General features: G+C 40.5%; 2 protein-coding genes and 1 long non-coding RNA gene across 17 annotated transcripts in view; 1 reads left to right on the top strand and 2 right to left on the bottom strand.

Moving 5' to 3' along the window:
* Positions 1-7,320, bottom strand: part of PNISR (PNN interacting serine and arginine rich protein) — a 28,451-nt gene extending 21,131 nt beyond the window's left edge. For both annotated transcript variants that reach the window (XM_056344771.1, XM_056344772.1), the window contains exon 1: positions 7,173-7,320. The gene's annotated coding sequence lies outside the window, so the exon portion shown is untranslated. The remainder of the gene's footprint in view (positions 1-7,172) is intronic.
* Positions 7,321-7,439: 119 nt separating this feature from the next.
* On the top strand, positions 7,440-18,974 carry LOC130151971 (uncharacterized). Of its 3 annotated transcripts, none has more exons than XR_008822824.1 (4): positions 7,440-7,921; positions 8,511-12,021; positions 16,584-16,660; positions 18,854-18,974. It is a non-coding gene; the product is annotated as an uncharacterized LOC130151971 (long non-coding RNA). The 3 variants fall into 3 exon arrangements; XR_008822823.1 differs by lacking the exon at positions 18,854-18,974 and adding an exon at positions 18,421-18,584; XR_008822825.1 differs by lacking the exon at positions 16,584-16,660 and having other exon boundaries at positions 18,854-18,871.
* USP45 (ubiquitin specific peptidase 45) overlaps positions 13,478-21,932 on the bottom strand; it is a 60,439-nt gene continuing 51,984 nt past the window's right edge. For 10 of the 12 annotated variants that reach the window (XM_056344779.1, XM_056344776.1, XM_056344778.1 and 7 more), the window contains 6 exons: positions 21,112-21,252; positions 18,578-19,247; positions 16,813-16,910; positions 16,348-16,434; positions 15,732-15,885; positions 13,478-14,600 (listed from right to left, as the gene is read on the bottom strand). In XM_056344779.1, the coding sequence (XP_056200754.1) occupies positions 14,467-14,600; positions 15,732-15,885; positions 16,348-16,434; positions 16,813-16,910; positions 18,578-19,247; positions 21,112-21,252 (1,284 nt within the window). In that variant the 3' untranslated portion in view covers positions 13,478-14,466. Of the gene's footprint in view, positions 14,601-15,731; positions 15,886-16,347; positions 16,435-16,812; positions 16,911-18,577; positions 21,253-21,932 lie in introns of those variants that run through there. The other 2 variants (XR_008822821.1, XM_056344784.1) reach the window with 2 other exon arrangements.

Below are 21,932 nucleotides of genomic sequence, written 5' to 3'. Positions count from 1 at the left end.
AAAATCTGTTTACCAGTGAAGAAACAGAAGCCAATTCAGGATTCTTTTTGTTTTGTACTGAAATACAATCACATGAGGGAAACTGCCCATCAATTCACATTTAATTCCAGTTACATGTACTTAGATTATAAAAAGTTACTGTGGCATTTCAAAATTTTGCTATTTTTAAGAGCAAATATGTTCTGAAATATGTTCTGTTGTGTATTTAAAAAACTAAAAGATACTCCTATTCAAAGGCTGGACCTACTGAACTTTATTCAAAGACAGGATATGCTGAAGTTTTATTGTAGCAAGTTACTGGTACTAAAATGTGTCGCCTTTGAGAGGACTGCTGGTGAAAGCTCCCCTGCTGTCAATAAAAGCTGACATAGTGGCACAGATAGGACTTACCTTGTTTCCCAGCAGACAGCAACCTCTGACAGCCAACAGCACTCAAAAAAATTTAAAGCTGGTGTCAAACTCTCTACTATACTTCAGTATTTACCCAAAAAAATACTAGGTTAAGACAGAGAAAGAACAGATATTTTAAAAGGCACCTTTCCACTCCTGAACTGTGATGTGCATCTCAGCTACAGATTATATCTCAGTGTTAACCTCTTCTTTTAGGAAAAAAAGGTATTTCTTTCAACCTTCCTATCTGCAAAATAAGATACCTTCCAATACAGTTGTATGATGTGTCCAGACACACCACACGTGGTGAAAAGGATACAAATAGAAGCTACTTACCAGTAACCAGAGCTTTGAATGATAATTCATACGCTCACCTTTAAAAAACGCCCCCTAGTACTCCCTACAAAACATAGTTACCTTGAAGCAAATTACAGACCTTCACACCAACAGGAGTGCCACTGTCAAGTAGAGCATGGCTTCCTGATGATTTCCCAATGGCACACTACTTGGTGAAGGCCCCCGTACTTAGTTGTCCACCGATGTAAAAGATGGATCCATTTTTTTATACAAGGCCACCAAAAGAACTTGAGCTCTAGCAGACTCGGTCAGATTCCTCAGACAACTCCAACTCAGCAGTTTCATAGCATAAGCTCATAAAATCTGTTATCCAGTTCAACAGCGCTTGTGCAGAGGTAACTATGCTCACACTTCTCAACAATGGAGAGGAGCAGTCTCAGGCAGTGAGGCTCAGCCCTATCAATGTCAAAAGACAAAGCCCACTTGTCACTCTGGAGATGCTATCCCCTTTACATACCTTATGACACTGGCTGCAGCAGAACTGAAAAATACCAAGAAATTTCCCCTGGAAAGATAAGCAAAATCTGCCCCTAAATAAAATAGAGCTAAGAGATAATCTGAATTGCTCCAAATCATGCTGATGGCCCAAAGACAAGAAGCACTGAGACTTAGGAAACTAGCTCAGCTACAGAAAAGCATGAGGAAGACAACTACCCACCATCCCTAGTTGGCCAGACGAGTACATCTAGCAGACTCTTTCTTGCTCCTTCCAAGAACCTTCCACCACTGCAACAATATGCTTCTGCCCAGTATGAATGTCACACAACATCCAAACTATGCAAAATACCTTACAGATCAACAGCTTTTGCAGAAGAAAAGATCTGGAGATTCTGAATGGCTTGTCCCAGGAAATTCATGGAAGTGAAATAACTTGGCCATGAAAAACAAGCATTCTTTGGAAGATGAAATTAAATAGGGTTATTTGTTAGAAGCAAGATTACCTCAACTCCAAGAAATCAGAAGACAGCCTAAGACTCGGGCTGTCGCTAAGGAGGAAAGTAAAAGGCGTCTTCTGCTGTGTCAAGCTGAACAGATCAAGGTTAGGACCTCCTACATCTGACATCATCATTTGACCAGATCTCCAGCTCACAATCTAGCAGTCTGGTTTACTCAACCTTGTAGACAGGTAGACTAGACAGGTGATTCTGGAGCCTAGAGAACCAGAGCCAATAAACAAGTGCTTTCTGATGCAGAACAGAGGCTGATGCATCACCTTTCTGATGTTACTCATCATCCCTGAACAGCAGGTCCATATGTTACATGAGATGGCCCAACAAGTTCTACTTGCAATCTGAGCTCTAATACACAGCTGCAGAAGTTCTTATGGCAACCAAAGATTTTGTTTTGCAGGCCTTCCAAACAGGCATTGCATTTTAGCAGAGAAGTATCCACTATCTAAATAAGCAAAGCTGAAATCGCAGGACATCATGCATACTTTCAGAACCCCTACACAGCCAGTCTTTGGGCCCCAGTGTTTAAAGACAACACACTCTTTTTAATACTCCATTCATAGATCAGATATCTAGGTAAAAAAACAGATGTTCCATCTCTTCTAAGATAACCTGCCATTGCAGCCATGACTTCTTGACTATCTTTAGGTCTACAGAGCAGCTGGAGGGAAGGACTCCAAGAGGTAGGGAGTCCTCGTTTGTAATAAACTGCAAATACTGCTTTTGAAACAAACTAATATTAAGTAATCAGTGTCACTAGCCAGGCAATCTTTTGGCATGAGGTCAAGACAACACAAGCAGCAAAGGTACATCAGTCTCTGTTTGATGCTCTTTGTGGAATTCCTGGGCTGCAGGGAGTCATCCACGTCACACCTTGAGAAGGATCTCAAAAGCACCACATAATCTGTGGGCAGAGCTTCTCTGTCCCATATAGGTTTAGGCTATGGAGGTGGACCTAAAGGAAAATAGAGATGTTTCAGAAGCAGAGGTCCTTGAAAAGAACAGCCTGATCTCCTGATCTTTTGTGCAAGCACCTTGTTTTAATGTAAGGTTTTTTCCTTTCATTCAAGGTAGCTGATATTGACTCCATGAAGTTTTAGCACACTGACTTAAGGCTTACGGTGAATTCCCATGATGAATTTTGTGAAACCATTCAGTTGCAAATAGCATTAATCTAACCATACATTCACAACAACTGGAGCAAAAGCAGTTGTTAGAAAGACAGGAATCAGACCAATGCCACCAAGAGTTCAAGCTCAACAGTGTTGAGAGCCGTTTCCTCCCATGCCTTCCTCCCACTATGCTATTGCTTCATCAGGGTCATGGTAGCATAGACCTCACTGATGAGGCTGGAAGGACTGGGGGATAAAACCCCTAGGGATACAACCCCAACAGTTCACAGGTTTCTCCCAAGGAATTACACAGCGCAGCTCACCCATGGTATTGCTGACATCTAACTGAGCTGGAGTCCAAAGTCAATAAAGGACACACTGTGTAAACTCCAAGAGTATCTATCTCAATGTACTCCAAACCGTAAGGAAATGTAAACTGAGCACTTCTTCCATGACTGCGTCACTGGAATAAGGAATACTTTACTGTAAGAATCTGTACACAACAGGTGTGACTGAAAGGAAACATGCAAAGGAAAAATGGCCTTGCACACCCAAAGGACCTCTTCCACCAAAAAGAAAAATTTAATGCAGGAAGAGTACCACAAGAATCATCAGTTGGTGGTGTTAATGTAGGAGACCCAGGTAAGTCAGAACACCTCTGCAACTGAAAAGATTTGGGAGTATGGAAAAGCACTGCAATCTATGCACCCATGTAGGAACAAATGCTAGAAGTCACTACATAAGTGCTGCAGACACACATTCACTCAGTCAGAACAAATGTATACCATTACTCAAACTAAAACATACCAGCTTTCACTTTATTGGAGAAAAAAAAAATTAGGACTGTATTATACTCTGCTGCTGGTTAGAAAATGAAACATTTATCGGGTGAGCCAAGTTTGCAAAAAATCAGTAAAAACAGTTAAAGTAACTATCTTGACTGCTACTGTCTTTTACCCATCCCACTTTTAGTTGGCAAAACACTTCTTTCTATGCATCACTTGAGACATCACCCTAAGCTGGTACAGATATTTAATGCCCAGATACCATGCATCTGTTCTCTTCCCAAGAACCAGAAGCTACACCAATGTGCCTCCTGGGATCTGTTAGCAAGATGTCCAGTCAAAAAATGTGCAAAATCCTTCCAGGCCATTTACAGTTGTATATTAGTAGAATGCTGGAAGTCAACTTTATTACTCCACTGCATTTTTTAACATGAGAATTATTCTTTCTCAGGCTTTCCAAACACGTAACCAAGATCCAAAAGACAGAACCAGAAAAAGAACTGAAGAAAACAGCTTGTATGATATCTGCAAAGTTTTCCAGAACCTGGTTAACGCTTCAGCATGCCGGACTAATATTTACAGTGTCACCAAAATGAAGCAGGCTGAACAAAGGCCAAATTAAAAAAAAAAAAAAAGGTACTATGAAAACTTCTTCAGTGAGTCATTCAAGCAGTATAGCTTCCAAGGTTTGTTATTTTAAACTTAAATCTACATATCCACCAAGCTGAAGCCAACACTTTCAAAAGAACAAAAGGACCAGATATTGGCAACTCAGGTATCATTTGCTTTTTTTTTTTATATTACTAAGACATAAGGCCAAACACATACTTTGAGTATAATAAAGCACCAAACTGCTGCTAAAATATTTACTATACAGAAACATCATAGTAATTTTGGCAGTTTGAGTCAAAACTCTACTGGATTTGGGGGGATGGGGGCGGGGGGGAGTCTGGTCTGATTATTTTTTGCATGTAATCATTCCACTAGAAGACACAATGTGAAATTTTCAATTAGCCATGTAATGCAGCATTATTTTTTTTCTGAAGTGAACTGTCCATTTGCAACTTCCTCCTTGATGAACATGCTGTGCACAAAAAAGGAATCGTACCAATAACTAAATAAACAACTACTCCCTGCTGGTCATGAGCAGATACTACCCCCAATGATAAACAGTTATCATTTAAGGAAGAGATATCAGCTAGTGATGGAAGTAAAAACATTTAATAAAACCTACCCACAGTATTATTTCTTGCGAAAGGCAGACTTATGATCATCATTACTTCAGTCATGAGAAGGGAGACTGGACACTCCTGTCTCCATAATGTATTTCCATAATCCTGCACCTAACTGTAAACCAAACACGGTCAAGACTCCCCTCTACCACTACAGGTTATATGGTGAGTTGTCCACTAAAAAATTGCAGAATGCTAAATTTGTGGACTCTTAAGCCCTGTAATACCTCTGAGCCCCAAAGGGGATAAACCACTCTTTCAGAGCAGGAGTTTGCATGGCACATGTGACAAAAGACAACACTGGAAGTCTCTTAATGGCATAATAGCAGAGATGACACACAAGGGTCGCTGCTGCCTCAGACAAAAATCAGTGCCTGGTCTTCTGATTTGCCACTGATTTGTCGGTAATGTTAGTGACTTGTCCCTGGACAAAGCTGAGGCTCCCAGTTCCCATTGTGTTCTACAATCAGGGGGGGAGCTGCAGCATCTGTCACCTCTCCAAGGCACCATCCCTCAGCAGAGCCTGACTTTAGAATTCAAAAGGGGCTTCTTACTCCAGTTGGACTTCAGATGGACTGGCGTGTTATTTGTAACCCTGTCTTTGTAAAAAAGATGCTTGAATATTGTCTGCTGGTAGACATGCTTTATGCTTTGAAGACTACCATTCCTCATCTTTAAAATGTGGCTTACCCCTGGCCTTAAAACAAATCCTTCAGAGCATCCCTTGCTCCCTGTATCCCACGCTTTTCAATATTGTTTGCATATAAGCATTTACAAGTATAACCCTAAGAGAAGAAATGATGGGCAATCAAGGTGGCTGAATACTCTGTATAGTAATTTGTTTCAGAAACTTGGCAAATTTCAGCTGGGATAGCACACAGAATGCTGAGGGTTGGAAGGGACCTTCCAACACCATCTAGTCCAGCCCCCCTGCCACAGGCAGGGTCATCTACCACTAGACCAAGTTGCTCAAAGGCCTATCCAACCTGGCCTTGAACACTTCAGGCATCCACAATTTCTTGGGGAAACCTACTGCGCTGTCCCACCACCCTTATCATAAAAAAATTTCTTCCTTATGTCCAAGTGTAAAACCTCTTTCAGTTTATAAACAGTTGCCCCTTGTCCTGTTCCTACAGGACCTGGTAACAAGCCTGCTTCGATTTTTCTAATAAGCCTCTTTTATATATTGAAAGGCTGCAATAAGGTCTCCCTGGGGCCTCCTCTTCTCCAGGCTGAATAATACCAACTCTCTCAGCCTGTCTTCACAAGGAGAGATGCTCCAGCCCACCGACCATTTTTGTGGCCGCATCCTTAAACGTAAAGCCTAGCACATCCCATCAAAGTTTAGATCAACACTGAACTTTGAGGGATTGTCTACAGAAGTACCGAGAGTCTGTGTGGGTAAATGCTTAATGGAAAAAGGCTTGCAAACCCGTTGTCTGTTTAAGCATCCATTTAGAAACACCCTGTGTTTGCCAAGCTGCAGAACCAAGTTCAGGTATCTTACAAACGTTACTGCGTGTGATGATATTGTTAACTTCAGTTCATTGGAGCCCTCCAGTGGAACAAAGTCATGAGAATTGCCAGGAAATCCATGAAACAGCACAAACATTCCACAGAGACACTGTATCTGCAGAAGCCACAGTCAACTACGAAATCCTGGTGCACGTGTTGCTTCCTAACTAGGTTACTGGCTAAATAAGTAGACATTCTCCCCTGCGCATTAAGAGGCGTTGCTTTCCTACAACGAGCAGCGCTCCTTCAGCAGTCCGGGGTCAGCTGCGCGCTCCCGCCGCCGGCGCGCTGCGTACGTGCGCTCCTCCCGGGCCTTGCCCGGCCACCCCGCAGAGCCAACAGCACCCGCGGCCGCTTCACCCCCGGCAGAGGCGGCGCCCGGCGACCCCGGGCCCCCCGCGCGGCCCCGGGGCATGCGCACTGGCAGGTAACGGGACCCGGCCCCGGCGGACACCAGGGACCCCCAGCGAGGCGGCGGCGCATGCGCGCTGGGCGGGACGGGGTCCCGAGGGCTCCCCGGCGCCGGCCGCCACTCGTCCCCCCGCGCCCCCGCCGCGCATGCGCAGTGGGGCACCCGGGCGGCGGGGGAGGGAGGGCGAAGAGCTCGAGTCGTCCCTTTTCGTCCAGGCCAGCGATTTCCGCTGGCTGCTGCGCGGCGCCGCCGGCTCCTCACGCCCGGCCAGGAGCTGCCGCCACGCCGCCCTCACAACGCCTCCCGGTTCGACTCGCCTCGGCTGGGGGAGGAGGAGGAGCGAAGGGGAAGATCGGGTCAGCTCGACGCCCGCCGGCCCCCCGGGAGCGCTGGCGAGCGCAGCCTGCCCCGCTACTTACACTCTCCCCCGCCTCCCGCCGCAGGCGCCGCCGTTGCTACCGCTCGGCGGCCTCTTTCTCCCCTCTTTCGCTCCCCGTCTTCACGAACAAGACAATATGGCGCCTACTGGCGCTCACCCGGAAGTTAAACGCGTCACAGTGCTGACCCTTGCCTTCAACACGCGAACGCCTCTCGCCACCATCTTTGCTAAGGGTACGCGGGCAGGAGGGCGGTGCCTCCCTTCCCCCCTTCCCTCGGCGGGAAGCGGCCGCCCGCGGGCAACGCCGCGTCGCCGCCATCTTTATTGCGGGCAGCCACACAAGTTCCTGTCGCTCGCCGCTCTCCATGGCAGCCGTAGCGGGGGAGGCAGGCGGGGCCGCGCTGCTGCCAGCCTCCCCCTGCGCGGGGAGAGCGATCCCAGCCGGCAGCGCCGCCCTGCCAGCGGCCGCCGCTGAGGGGCGCTGGGGCGCCGCCCCGCAGCCTTGTGCCGCCGGCAGGGCCCTCCCCCTCCTGCTTCGCCCCACGCCCCCCTGCCGGCGCAGCGCACCGGAGGGCCCTTACGGCGGCCGCGCCGCGGGGCTGGAGCGCAGCCGGGAGCGGTGGGAAGCAGTTGGGATTCACTTTCCCCCTGCGAGCGTTACCGCGGGGGCAGCCGAGGGAGCTCACCAGCGCCGCGGGCGACCGCGAGTCAGAGGGCAGGAGCAGCGGCTGCGGCGCGGAGGCTGAAGTCCGCGGGAAGAAGTGTGTAAAGCTGCTTCGTGAGGCGGATGTAAGTCTAGGTAATGATGCTGCCTTAAAATATGTAAGTAACTTACATGTTGCGTAGCGGCAGATTGTCGTGTAAGTTAGGTCAGTGTATGCATATCTGGAGCGTTCGGGGAGCAGGACAATGCTTTAAGTAGTTTGTTCAGAATAGCCAAGTTAACTTTTACGTTGTCATGAGGTATACCTTGAATTTATCATTATATTTTTTATGTGTGAAGATAAACCAAAGTCATCATTGGTAAATAGCTCTCGTACCGACACTGGGGTTGGGTCTGTGGGCACGGGCTTGGTGGTTTCGTGGCTTTTTGCGGAAGGGATTGTCATGAGGCTGTCATCACTGCCCGCCCTGCCTTCAGCCTCACCTGATGGGAATGCCTAAAACATCCGTCATCTTCTTGATCACTGGATAAAGTAATATTAATACCCACATGGAGTAACAGAACAAATTAACTTCTATAAATCTATAGAAAATTGAAAGCTTCAAGAAACTTTACTTCACATAATGATTTCATTGTAAGATTTATTGGTGCCACTTATGCTACTTATTACTGTTAACTGAAGTGTTCTAGACTTTTCCCTTTTTGTGTCACAAGGAATGACTGGACTGAGAATGCTTTCTGTGCGGAGAAGTGGTGTGGAACTTTTAAGTCTGTCCAGCATCAACCAACACACAGCTGGAACCTGGGATGCGCAAGCTTTAAGCTACTACCGAAACTGGGGATGTGAGTGGGACCCACTGATGGTCCTGGTCTTGTCAAAGAATTACAGAACTTGGTTCTTGTAAAGGGAGCAAACTGTTTTCTTAATCTATGACCTATGGCATATGTGTAAGGCAAGGGAAAACAAGTGGTGTAGCTCAAGTGTTCAAGGATATGGACTCATCTCTGGGTAGCTCTTCCAAGTGCAGTGAAGTGACAAAAGATAAAAGGAAAAAATACTCTCTTTTTAGTTGGGAAGAAAATGGAAGCTCTGTGAACTCAATTATACAACATACAGCTTGTATTTAAACAATATAGTTTTCCAAATGGTTGGATGTTTTATTTATACATTTGTCAAATAATATATAATGTAGATGAAAAGACAAAAATAATAGAAGAAAATAATGGAAGACAAATGGCAATGTTATTCTGAGAAACTTGTTAAAGCAACTAAGATAGATTGGAAAACTGATCAGACTCTTGTTTTTTAAATACAGTTTGTGTTTAAGGCCCTGTTTTCTTAGTAATATTTGGAATTAAAAGCTACAAATAAAGCGTACAATCTATCAGTACTGTAGTAAAATTCTAAAACTATTATTTAAATACCTGCAAGGTAGAGTTAGACTATTAGTTCAAAGATGAAAAAAGTAAATGAATGAAAACAAGATGAAACTTTAACATGCTTGATTTATTGCCCACTAGTATTTCGGACTTGGCAACAGGTTTTTTGATTACTTGAATTGGCTTTTGTGTAAGCGCAAGCACATATGAACATATTTGGAATTATCCCCATGCATAAGTAACAGTAGAATCAGAACTCAGCTTTGTGAAATGGCTAAACAGGGAATGGCAGCCATTGACATGGTGGTTTCATTAGAGTTCACTGTAATGAACCCCAGGTTACACAGCTTAAAACCAAAAATCTAACCTAGCAAAGCAATGAGGTATGCGTTAAGAAGTCATAAACCTACTCAAAATAAATGCTTTTCTTGTTTTCTTTTAGCACCTTTATATTTTGAACTAGAAAAATACTGGAAGCTGCAATAGATGTAAGAAACGTTCTTGACACTTAAAAAATAGGTTTTTACTCTTAAAAAATAGGGGGGGTTACTTATATCAATGTAGACAGAAGTATTTATAACTTCATATAAATGTAATATATCCCAAGTAGTCTTGAAGTAGTTACAATGCATTGCAATTGTTTTATTATAACAAATAACTTAAGAATTTCTGTATATTGTTGTGTAAAGGAAGTGTTTTGACGTGCAGTTCTGTCTGAAAATATATAATCTAAGTTTACAAAAAAAATAATTTTGAATTATTCTGAATAAACACTTTCCCACTGTTTCTGTAGTTTATATGCCAATGGGAGAGGTACAAACAGCTAAAACAGCTAGCAAAATTACATGCTAAGACACTGTAAATAGGTACAGAAACCAAACTAAGCCATTCTAAAATAATTAGACTGAAACGGTTCTACAGAAAATTAGTGGCATCTCTTTTACGTAGATATATAAATCTTTTTACAGGTGCAAAAATGTGTACAGGGCACAGCAAAAATGTTTCCAGCTGATGAAAACTGAGGAATATCAAATTTTTGTTTAATCAGGGCTGCTATGAAGCCACTTTTTAATTAAAATTGGAATTGTTAATTTTGCTAACAGAATTGTTGTAATCAAATTCTTTCTTTGTTTCCATTTTAATATATCTGAAATTTTCTCCTCAAGAAATTGTTACTTTCCAAAGCTTAGTTTTTTACTAATATGTTCAGATAAGCTTTTCATAATGGGTTGAGAACGTAGATGTGTTAATTTCAGATCCTTTTATTATTCAATTTGTGTTAGCATAAAAAAGTTCAAAGAGAAGCAAATGACGAAGTTAAGACATTCCAGACTTTTAATGAATTTATAAGCCACTGTCACCTGGTACCACTTGAAATCCATAAGCAAGAGCACTTAACTGATACACACAGAGGGTGCAGATGGGAATAGAGGAAGGTTTGGCAGACTGCATGGATTTCGTTTTCTAAACAAAGATGATTACAGCACGTACATTTCGGGCAGGGAAGGTTAAGGTAGGTTTGTTTGTTCTCCCTTCACCACTGCATAGCTGTAGTCCTCTTAGGAGAACAGACTTACACAAACATGATGTCTGTACATGTATTGGTGTAGATAGTATAATAAACCTTTTCCCCATCACTTTTTGAAGTATTTAGTGTAACTTGTATGTAAATCCAGATAACAGAGTTCTTTTTGAGGAGAAGGACTACAATCCAGACTAATTCCTTAGCTGATACAGCTGTCTCTGTTGGTGCCTCTGCTCTGTGGAAACTTTTGCATGTGGACAACTGGAACCCCCTGCAAATCAAGTACTTCTCATAAATGAGGTTTACTTACTGTGGAGTGAGGAACTATTTGCTTTGCTTTCTCATTGTTTTAAAGGCACTGTCTTGTGATGGGTCGGCAGGTTGCTGCTCAGGAGTCACAGCTTTTCTCGGATACCTGTATTGTAGTCTGTGTGGAGAAGCAAGACTGTAGTTACAGCACCTCTTCCAGTAGAAGTTTTGTTAGTTGATGGAACACAAGCAATGGGACTGGGAAACATTATGTCATGCTTAAGGATCAATGAAAGAACAGACATTGACACAGAGGCTTGTGGAGACCCTGGAAACATAAAGAATAGATGAGGCTGATGAAACCAGTGGTGTCCTTGTAAGAAGAAGAGAGGGGTGGGGTGAAAATAAAGCCATTTCTAAGCTATTGCACGTGAAGAAACAGGCTACAGCACTTTCTTGGGGTGGGACCACAATGGTGTGGGGTAGCTCTATGAAGAGCAGATGTTGTAGGTCTAAGAAGATTTTTGGTTGGTAACAGAAGATATTTTAAGGACAGTCTTAACTTCAGAGCCCTACAGTTAAATTCTGAAAACATACAGCTTTTCAGTAGTGTACACACATCTGGCAGTTGCAGGAAACTGCAAGTTCCTTATGTTTGCAAATAGCCTCTAGAATCATGCTTAACATTTTAGCAAATACAGGATGTACACCCCTGTTTTCCTGGAACACTGACCATCTCTTGCAATTCCTGATAAGCTACTATAACATCTGAAGTGTGCATATTTACATACAACCACTTGCTTTGGAGCCAAATTTTGCCCCACCCACAGCCCCCACGCCTTAAAGGACACACTGAGCATGACTTGCATCTAAAATTGTGACATTGCATTAGTCATCATTTCTTCATTCTAAAGCTTTAATTTCACTCGTTGCCCTCATTTTTAGAGAGTTTCCCCTCCACAACATTTTCATATCTATTCCTGACTCTGAACTTGCTGGAGTTGCTGCTAACACTGCTTTTTATTTAACTCAGGAAGCCTCATCGAGGAGCAACAGTGATGGCTATGTCAGGTAAAGGTGTTGGCTTTTTTTCACACCATTTTCTCTCCATGTTCTATAATATACTTTAATAGCAAGGAAATTTTCCCTGGCTGCTAATGAGGAAATGATCCTGCCAGCATCTTTCATGGCATCCTAGTCAGAATGTCCTCTTGGGAAGACTGCAGTGGTACAACCTGTATTTGAATTCCAGTTAAAGCTAAGAGAAGACCCCTTCAAGAGTTTCCTGAAAACAGCACTAAAAATAAGAACAAGTTAAGACCCTTGTTCTGTTCTCTCCTAGTCTTGCACTCTAGGGAGGTAGTTCTAGGCTAAAAAGTAGAAGATTAATGAAGGTATTTTAAGTTCAAGTTTCACAGAAGTCAGCAAAACTAGGAACTTCAGACCTCATGTAGTCTGTCTGCTTTAAGGTGGATGAAATAGACACCATCTGTGGTCTCCTAGCAGAAGTGTATCACAGAAGTGAAACTTGGTTGGTATTTGCTGTGACTCTTGCACAGAATTAATTTTGAGTTTTGATCAGCTATATACAAAGAGGGGGGAGGTGTGTGTAGGGAGATGAAAGGTATGTGAAGATAAGGAGGTAAAGAGAATTAACATATTTTAACCAATTCTAGTCTAAACATGATTATTTTATTTTCTTTCTTTCTTAGTGTAGACTCAGATTAAGATGTGTTTGCTTGGCTAAAGTTGACTGCTTGGTTTCTCTGAGTTTTACTACTTTTGGGTACACTGAGACAATTTCAATCTGTGGAGTGAAAAAATGATTGTTTGGCAAAATGCAAAGCATAATTTTGACCAAATAGGAGTTCTCCTTTGGAAAATAAAATTCAGTGTGACCAGAGGCTCACTGTGTTGTGACAGTCAGTTGTATGGCCTAACAATTCTTAGTGCTTGCACAAGTATGTACAAGTAATGTGGCTATGAAATATACCTCAGCAGTTGGAGCAAATGCAACTGTGGCAGGTTTTGCTACTTTTTATGCAAAAGAGTGAATGCAGGTGGGATGCAGCTCTGAAACAGAACTAGCAAATAGGAAAGTTGTGCAAGTAGGTGTGAAGAAACATAGCAGAGATTGGGACAGCATGTTTTTTCGCCAAAAAACATTTCCATAAATGAAAATGGTAAGCAGAAATAAACATAGCTTTCCTCTACCAAAGACCAAGTTGGACAGGATGGAACATTACAGAAGTAATTTTTATTTAAGTAACTGCTTATTAAATAAATGAATTGCCATATAGCGTCAAAGTAGTAATCAGATTTTGACCTTAAAATGTATCTATTACTCTCTGGGATGGAAATGAGAATTTACCAAAAGAATTAATAACTCAACACAGGGCAGTCAAACAGGATACAGAGACAAGTTCTGCCAGCAGGACACCTGCTGTCCTCCGCTGATGACAAAGGGATGTCCAGACACATATCAGAGGGCAAACGTCATCATTTACTGTCCAACTCACACACACAGTGCAAAAATAATTTATAGTTTATTACTCCTGTGAGAAAAGTATACAGGACAGATAAACAAATTCATATTCAGAACCAAAAGTAACAGTTACCTAGTTACACTTAAACCTCATACATATTCATACACAAGCTCATATGCTGTACATTGTCATAATTACGAGGTTGAAAATTTACTAAATACAGAATCATTTGCAATTTTCTTTCCTAGTAGGTAAAATGACAATATATATTGATGGATTTATGGTGTGCGTATATACACACACACACATGTATATACATATGCACATGAAGAATATATTTATAGGAAACAAGGAGTACATTGCTATACCAGTGCCAGATAGAGACAGTTGAAAGGGTACTGGGTTATCTCAGGGTTCACTGTCACTTTGTAGAAGCCACATTTTCCCAATCTATTCCCAGCTCTATCAGGAAAGTGCACTGCAGCATTACACAGAGACAGCTGTTACTCCATTCTGGAAGCACTGTGCTTTCCAATTACTACATGTCGAAGTGACATGATTTGACAGGTTCTTGTTTGCAGAAATCTTAACAGCTGACATTCAACCCAGCAATGGGAAGGATCTGGGCTAGATCACAAAAAGTTGAAATACTTTCTATTGTTACTGTACACCAGCAAATCCAGGCACTTAACGCTACCAGTATTTTTATTCTCAACTATTTTAGAACTATGGGTGAAAGCTTATCTTTATTAATATCAAAACCTTTCCATAGGCCTCAGTAGGACAGGTCATCATCTTACATTCTAATGGTACTGCATTTTAATGAATCCAGGAATTTTAAATGTTTGGCAAAGTGCGTACTTTAAGAGCCATTCAGATATTTTTAACAGCTTGACTGAACTTCAGAGTCAACATATGATGAATTCTCTGCAAAATAAAGGCACAATATTTACAGGTACTCTTACCACTGCAGCTTTAAGTAAAATAAACTAAATAACCACTACCATCTTTTAAATTAAACTGTTGAGAATTATAGTAATACTCTTTCATAAAAAAGTAGATACGCTTGTGCATTTAGTACTCTTGATTCTGGAACCATCTGAACATGAGCATCACTAACATACACCCACTGTCCTCCTGATGCTCCCATGGCTTCTTTTAAACCTGAAATGCACAAGCAAAACAAGTTATTTCTCATCTTTCACATCATCATCAAACAAATACAGTGGATATTTAAAAAAGCAAGAGAACCTTCTAACCCACAGGAATAACTTATGACTTAGGTGCAATCCAGTATTTGTAGTTTGAAATTTACATGTCAAAGAGTACTGTAAGAGAACCCGGTGGAAGACAACACTTACAAATGTACACCGCCATTGTGTTCTTCATATTTTTTTAAAAAGCTTAAGACATTTCAAGTACAGCTTGCTGAGTTCTAACAGTAAGTTATACTAGCACACAACTTGAAAAAAGTCATATGTCAAAAGATGACCAGTGTGAAATTAACACAAAAAGAAATCACTGCAAGGGAAGCGTAAGACTGAGGGGTACTCCCATTTCAAAGATGATAGAAGAAATTGTCCTTCTGGGAAGTAAGTTTCAAATGCAAAGTGATGTTACACAGGATAGAGCTTGGTTCTCCCTCCATAAAGGGAAACAGTAAATATGTTTACCTTACTTTGACATCTCAACATTCTTGCCTCTACAAATCATTCACTATTTCATTCTGCATATCCAAAACATATTAATAAGAACTAATGTGCTGTTCTTAAAATGCCAACAGAAACCCTACCACAAACGTCACACCCTCCATGACAAATTTTATTGCTGTTCACATTAAACCAGAATATTCCAGATACCTTTTTTAAATTAAAAATTTTCCAGTCCTAAAATACATAAAATGCTCAACTATATAGAAGATTTAAACCGTCATGGATTCAGCTCTTGTACTAGAACATTTTCAAATATTCAATATGCCAAATAGTTACATTTTACTGGGCACAACTACTCATATCTTGGCATACTATTTTGACTAGGACTAATTTTCCATCAATTCTCTGTTTAATAACTGAACCAAAATTTCATTATTCATTCAGGTCTGTGGGGTTAATACAGAAGTAGGTAATTTACTGGGTGTAACAGAAAAAAAAAAAAGTATTTATTTATGGAGCCCTAAAAATAACTAATATGAGCTAAAACAATTATTTGCTATAAATCCTCTTAAGGGTAAGGAGCTGTAGCCAGGGGTTACTTTTGGTTTTACTCACAGAGAAAGGAGGCTTTGTTTGTACATACCCAGAACATTTTTAGTAGTAGAAATATGCTCTAATAATTTCTTGGAGGGTGTCCTGACTTTCACATACGCCGCATAATGACCACCTCTCATTGACCCACTGTGCTCCACTATTCCATAAAGACTATACAGCACTCTTGCACCATCCGTAACATTCTGCATTCCCAGAAACACAGAAAACAAAGGTAAATTATTTTATCAATTGTACATATATCTTAACTACATATCAACAGTTTACTTTAACAGAAGCAAACAGATATCTACAGCATTTCCAATGGTGAAATACATCTATTAAAAATACTTAATAGTCTATTAATAGAATTTAGTTACCATGGAAGCAGCAATACTTGTCCTTAATGCTGTTAGATACGCTAACACCATCAGGGCACTGATTAGCTTAATGATTACTAGTTGACATCCATGATATTCTTTGTATGAATGGAATTTCAATTAGTTAACATTCTGATCTCAGGATACTCTTTGAAAAAATCACTCTGTAATTTCTCTAGGAGAGGAAGTAATAATAAACATCAGCATCATCTTCGTCAATCCAGTGTAACTTCAGCTCAGGACAACTGCTGTTGAAGTAGTATTAAAAATAAGATTTGAAATGGCTACCTTGCAAGATGCAGCACAAAATGGTGCTAAGTCTAGTATCAGCGGGAAATCCACATGCCTATTCACTTTCCGTAGACTCAAACCAGCCTTCAAAAGAAAAGACAAGACTGTAAAATAAATACTTTTACTAGGAAGCTTTTTAAAGCTAAGGTGCATTACTATACTATTAAAATAAATGAAAACAAAGAATAAGATTGTAACAGATTTAAACATTCTTTGTTATGTTTTCAATACAGTGTCTGCTACACATAAGCATGATGGAGACTTAAGAGGTTTCCCTGGATACATCAGAATGGCTAAATGCACTCTGAAGGTATTAGTCAAAAAAACATAGGCACATTTCAAATAGTGGTTCTACCAGTTCTCCAATATAAAAAGCAAATATCAGTATGCAAAATGACTCTTAAAGAACTGCCTGTCCACCAGTGGGGCAGAGGAATTTACAAGAGGGTTTTGGCCTTTTACCTGGTGGAATCTTTTCAGGTGGAGAATAAGAATAGCAGGAACCGAAGAAATAAGCAGCTGTTTCCGAGCATTTGTGTAGACACCTTCCATCTTCTTTTCTGTATTTATATTAAAAAAATTTGTAAAGTGAAGGCACTCACACAGAATTTAAGTATTTTTTAAACATCTGACAGAATATATCTATATTGCAATTATTTTTTACATGTTATATAATATGCTAGGGAAACTTTGTGGAGTAACAGAAAAACACTTTCTCATTTTTCTAGTTTTTAATAAACATATTCTGCCAAATCTGAGCGTTATTTTAGCCCATCCTTTGCAACTCAGATCAAAAGTTGGAAGCACAGACGCTATCTAGGTCAGCTTGCACACTGACATACCTACATTTTCTGTCATTATAGCACCCAACTTTCCTGTTAAAACCATTTCACCTGAAATAAATGATCACTGGAACAAAAAAATGGAAAGCACAGGTCTATCTGTGCTAATGTCCTAACCATTAAGACAGAGATTAATTTACTATTCTTCAGTTCTTTCTGAATGACTACATACTTTGTGCTTATGTAAGACAAAGGTCTGAGGAGGGGTGTCTGCTTCAGGATGCCTCATAACCTGCTGGCTTGAGCACACAGGATTGGGACATGGTGCACTGGGAATTGAACACAGGGCTCTTACCAAAAGTAGCTCAGTGATTAGCTATACGGTAAAAGGGAATGTGCCACCAGCATTTTTTTCACTGAAAAAAATCTAACTGATTTACTGGTTTTACACATGTGCAAAGGAAAATATTTCATTTGAGGTAGAATGGAGTACTTAATGTAAAAGTAGGTGACTTCAACCTTTTGTTTCAGAAGGAAAAAATAATGATTAGTTGTAAACTCGTTTTCCTTTTCCATTTTTTATGTGCCCATGGAACCAAAATATTACTGTCAGGCCAATAATGATAAATGAATGATTACAAAATACTATGTTTAAATTAATTTTCCTGAATTTACTTATGCTTAACTTGTATCTCTCCAGATATCTACAAATGCACAGCAAATGGGCATTTTTTTGTTACTGTAAGACGTCCCTTTATATTTTATTTACAAATAATCAAAGGAGCTTAACTTTTTCATCCTTCTGAATTACTATACATCAAAAAAATCCTCTAGTCCTTTTTAAAAGTTTATATTTCGTTATATTTAAATTGTTTTTCTTACTCAGTGAACCCTAATGGTCTGCTTGGGCTATACAAACATTGAGAAAAAATATTGTCACAAGAAGGTAGTTCGCTCTCTTGTATCCGTTCTCGCAAATCTTTGTGAGGTGCCCTGTCCCTACCCATCCCCCCTCATTACAAGTGTCTTTTTTTGCCCCTCTCACATACTTCATTACGTTGCTTCCCTGAGAATGTAAGTTACTAGAGCTGAGTATTACACCATTTATTTCAAAGCTTCTAGGATTGCAAAAACAGGAACAGCAGCAAAGATTAATATTGAACGATGCACCTATTCAGTTTATGGTCATCTTTAAGTTATCTTGGAAAAAAATAAAGAAAAGATGCAATTCTAAGTTACATCTAACGATGATGTTGTAATACAAAATTCAGTCTTGCTGCCTTTGCAGGATGAAGTTTTAAATTGTCAGAAGCAAGTTCTGCTTGGGGAGACATTTTCTATTTAGCCACAAGGGGAAAGCCCATACTGGCGCCATGGAAGAACAGCGCGTGCACAAGTTTGGGGAGGCAATTTTATAAAGTTCAGACAAGATAAAAGCACTTCACCTGTGGAGTTGGTTTTCTTCTGATACTTCTGTTTCCTTTCTGTGCAGCTCTCACATAAAAGCTTGTTGTTCCCCATTAGGAGCTCTACAGAGGTGAACTGGTAAAGGCAGGACTGAACAGAACATTCCTTGGAGCTGGTTATGTAGCTTTGGGAAAGTGTCTGGAAAGCATTTTGAGGGTTTTGGGATAGCGGGCATTTGTCTACTGAGAACATGGAGTTATTTGATAAACCTAATGCTGAATCTCCACAGCTCAATTTTTTATCTTCATTTATAGCATCACAGAAGCAGAGTTTGGATATGGAAGTGGAAATCATCTCTTCACTACTGTCACTTGGTTTGTTGTGTGGCATGTTAACGTTTATGTGGTTGACATGCAAACCAGACATGTTGCTGGACGGGCTGAAAGCTGTTTGTTTAGGAGCACTTTCACTTTCTGAGGCTTCACTGTCTGCATCAAAACTGCTTTCAGAGCGGCTGGCTTCCTTCTCGCTGCCATCTGTCTGACTTCCATTTATAGCAGAATCAGCAGTTGTGTCTTTGGAGTACAGGATGCCAGAGCTACCTTCCAGCTCAAGCTTTTTGTTTTTTTCCTGCATGATAACAGGACTTCTTTCTTCTTCATTCAAGGAAGCTTTTCTGGCAAGCCGTCTCTCCTGATTCAATTGATTCTGTGAATTATGGCATTATTTCAGTAATTTAGGGGGGAAACAGAAACAGATCTGTGATCTAACATAGCTTTTGAAACATGAAAAAATCAGAAAGCAAATTAAACCCATTGTTTTATATTCTCCTGCTCTCACGTGTTCAAATTAGTTGATTTCCTTAAGATCTTTTTAAGTCAATTTAGGATTAGAAACCTATACCCCAGTCAGCTAAGAGCATTATACTTAGTGTGAGATCAATACCTCCCACAACTAATTACATTCACTTCATGACAGCTGTGGATGGCACATTTGAAGTGGCATTTCACTTAATCTAACTTAAGCTTCTGAAAGGTCCTCAAGTTTAAGCTAGTCCCCTAGCCTCCCATCACAGGCCTTAGCTGATGAGCAGCTCCAGAAGAATATTCAACTCACCTTGTAGGCACTTGTCTTAAAATTAAATAAAGCATCCCTAGTAGTATGTTTGCTAATTTGTATATTATCTGAAGTTGATTTTTTTTTCATTTTATCAAGATTGCAAGAAAAAAAAACTGCTGCCACAGAATACTACTACTATAGCTTAAAAGAAAAAAAACAAAACAAACCAAATGAAACAAAGCTGTGATAATTTTAGATGATTTATAAATGTTCATGATTCTTTTCCTTCTTTCATTTGGCTGCTTTCCGAAAGAAATTAGCAACTTTCCTTCCCCTTTGCTTTTTGCCTTTATCTGAGCTGGATCAAAATTCCACTGATGCCAGTGGGAATCCTTCCTTCCACCTCAACAGTTTGAGTTTTAGGCCTTTTCTTCTGTAACAATCACCGTCTGTACCTTCTTCTTTCCATCCTTCCCTTTGTTTCTACCACAAGTCCTTTTTCTACTTCTGTCTCTTCTCCTATCAGTCTTTTTACATGGTTATTCTGTTGTATTTTTTCTTTGCATGTATTTAGTGTGTTAGGACCTGATTCAGGAGAGGTTTTATGGCCCCCAGCAGGATAGAGACCCTTTCAGTAGGTCTTTGTCAGATACCAGGTACAAGAATCTAAAATTGCCATGACCTCATAACCTGATAGTCCAGGCACGTTGCATCAGGAGCCCTGCACTTGTATCTTCCACTTCCTGGTATTAATAAAGTATCTTTAAACAAACAAAGGGACACACAGCATGAGTTAAGCTCATATCGGTGCTTTCACAGAACAAACTACAGAAACTAATTTCCACAGGTTGCTTCCATAATGGGGAACCTAGCCGAGGGGCATACCTTTCTGCACACCTGATACGTGCCTAAGCAGCAGTGAGGGTGTAACTTCAGACATGGTCTTGGGTTTAGTATTTCCTACTGACTACCTTTACATAGCTTCTCGTTTGGTAGAGAGGGTTTCTGGACTGTTTTTGTTTTGGATCCCACTCCAGGTCATGGGTACCAAAATTCTAGGCACTACAAAAACTGCCTAATTTTCCGACACTGAACTTTGTTGAGCATATCCCTTAAATATATACCATAGACTTAATTAATGAAGAATTCTCAAGCACACACTCAGTTTTAAACTTTAAGCAAGAACTTAAGTCCAAATTAAGTCCATGTGAAAGAGAAAAAATATTCCTGAATCCTTTCTTAAACAGGATTCCTAAACATGAACTGAAACTAACTTGCAGATGATTTTTTTTCCTTACAAATGAAACCCAGTAACTAAAACTAAATGGTTCCCAATGACTGTCATTTCTCACACTTCTAATAATGACCTAAATATTTTAAAACAAGTCTCTGTCAGCTGTATGTACACAAAAAAAATTCCCATTGATAGGTGTCAAAATTCCCAGACCTGTAACCCTATAAACTTCAGAATAAACTCAAGATGACTGGTTAGTGCAAGTATTCAAGTTCTTACCTTATCTTTTGTTAAAGCGTGTTTCTTGACAATTTTGGGTTGATTATTCAGTGTAGTGATAGAACAGTTATACTGACCAAGATCTGCCTCTTGTACAGTTTTACCTTTACCTGTTCTTCCCAAAGGCACAGGTTTTGCAACCTAAGAAATTAGACAGGAAATTAGGAAAGGAAATATGCCAATTTTGTATTGCTTTGCAGCCTACAGAAAAGATGAATGTAGGTGGATTTTTTTTCCTTTAGAAAACAGTAACTTAGATAAATCAAATTAACTGGTCCCTGATTTGTGGTATAAGACTACCTTCTAATTTTATTTATCATAAACTCACTGTCAACATCTTTGAAGGATCAACTGAGAGCTAAAAGAAATAGGAATGATACAAAATTCCTGTACAGAGCATATACCAAATAATCTATTCTAGTATTGTATAAACACATGCATTTATCAAAGGGGACATAGCTCCCCATGAGTCAGTCTCTGGTGCAGCCTACCACCTTATGACGTGGTGAAGGAGCTGCTGCACATCCCCCATCACGTTAATGGCAGCAGCATATCTAGACTCTAAAGGAAAGAGACAACCAATGCACGTCCTCGAGTAAGTGCAGCGATTGCTAGAAGCCAGCAGACCTCTCTCTGACAGAACCCATGAAGTTCCCATGTTACACATGTCTGCCAAGAAGCAAGCACAGGGGCCCAGGTACTCAAAATGCTCTTAAAAGCCCCACAGACATCTGCACTCAATGCAGCAACAAAGATGAAGAATTAATTATGAGCAAAAACTGGCGTTTAGAGAAGAATACATTTTATACAGGATTAAGCAT

This window comes from Falco biarmicus, chromosome 6 (genome assembly GCF_023638135.1).
Source record: "Falco biarmicus isolate bFalBia1 chromosome 6, bFalBia1.pri, whole genome shotgun sequence".
NCBI lineage: Eukaryota > Metazoa > Chordata > Aves > Falconiformes > Falconidae > Falco > Falco biarmicus.
The sequence above is the reverse complement of the archived record's forward strand: the minus strand, read 5'-3'. Positions and strand labels throughout refer to the sequence as shown.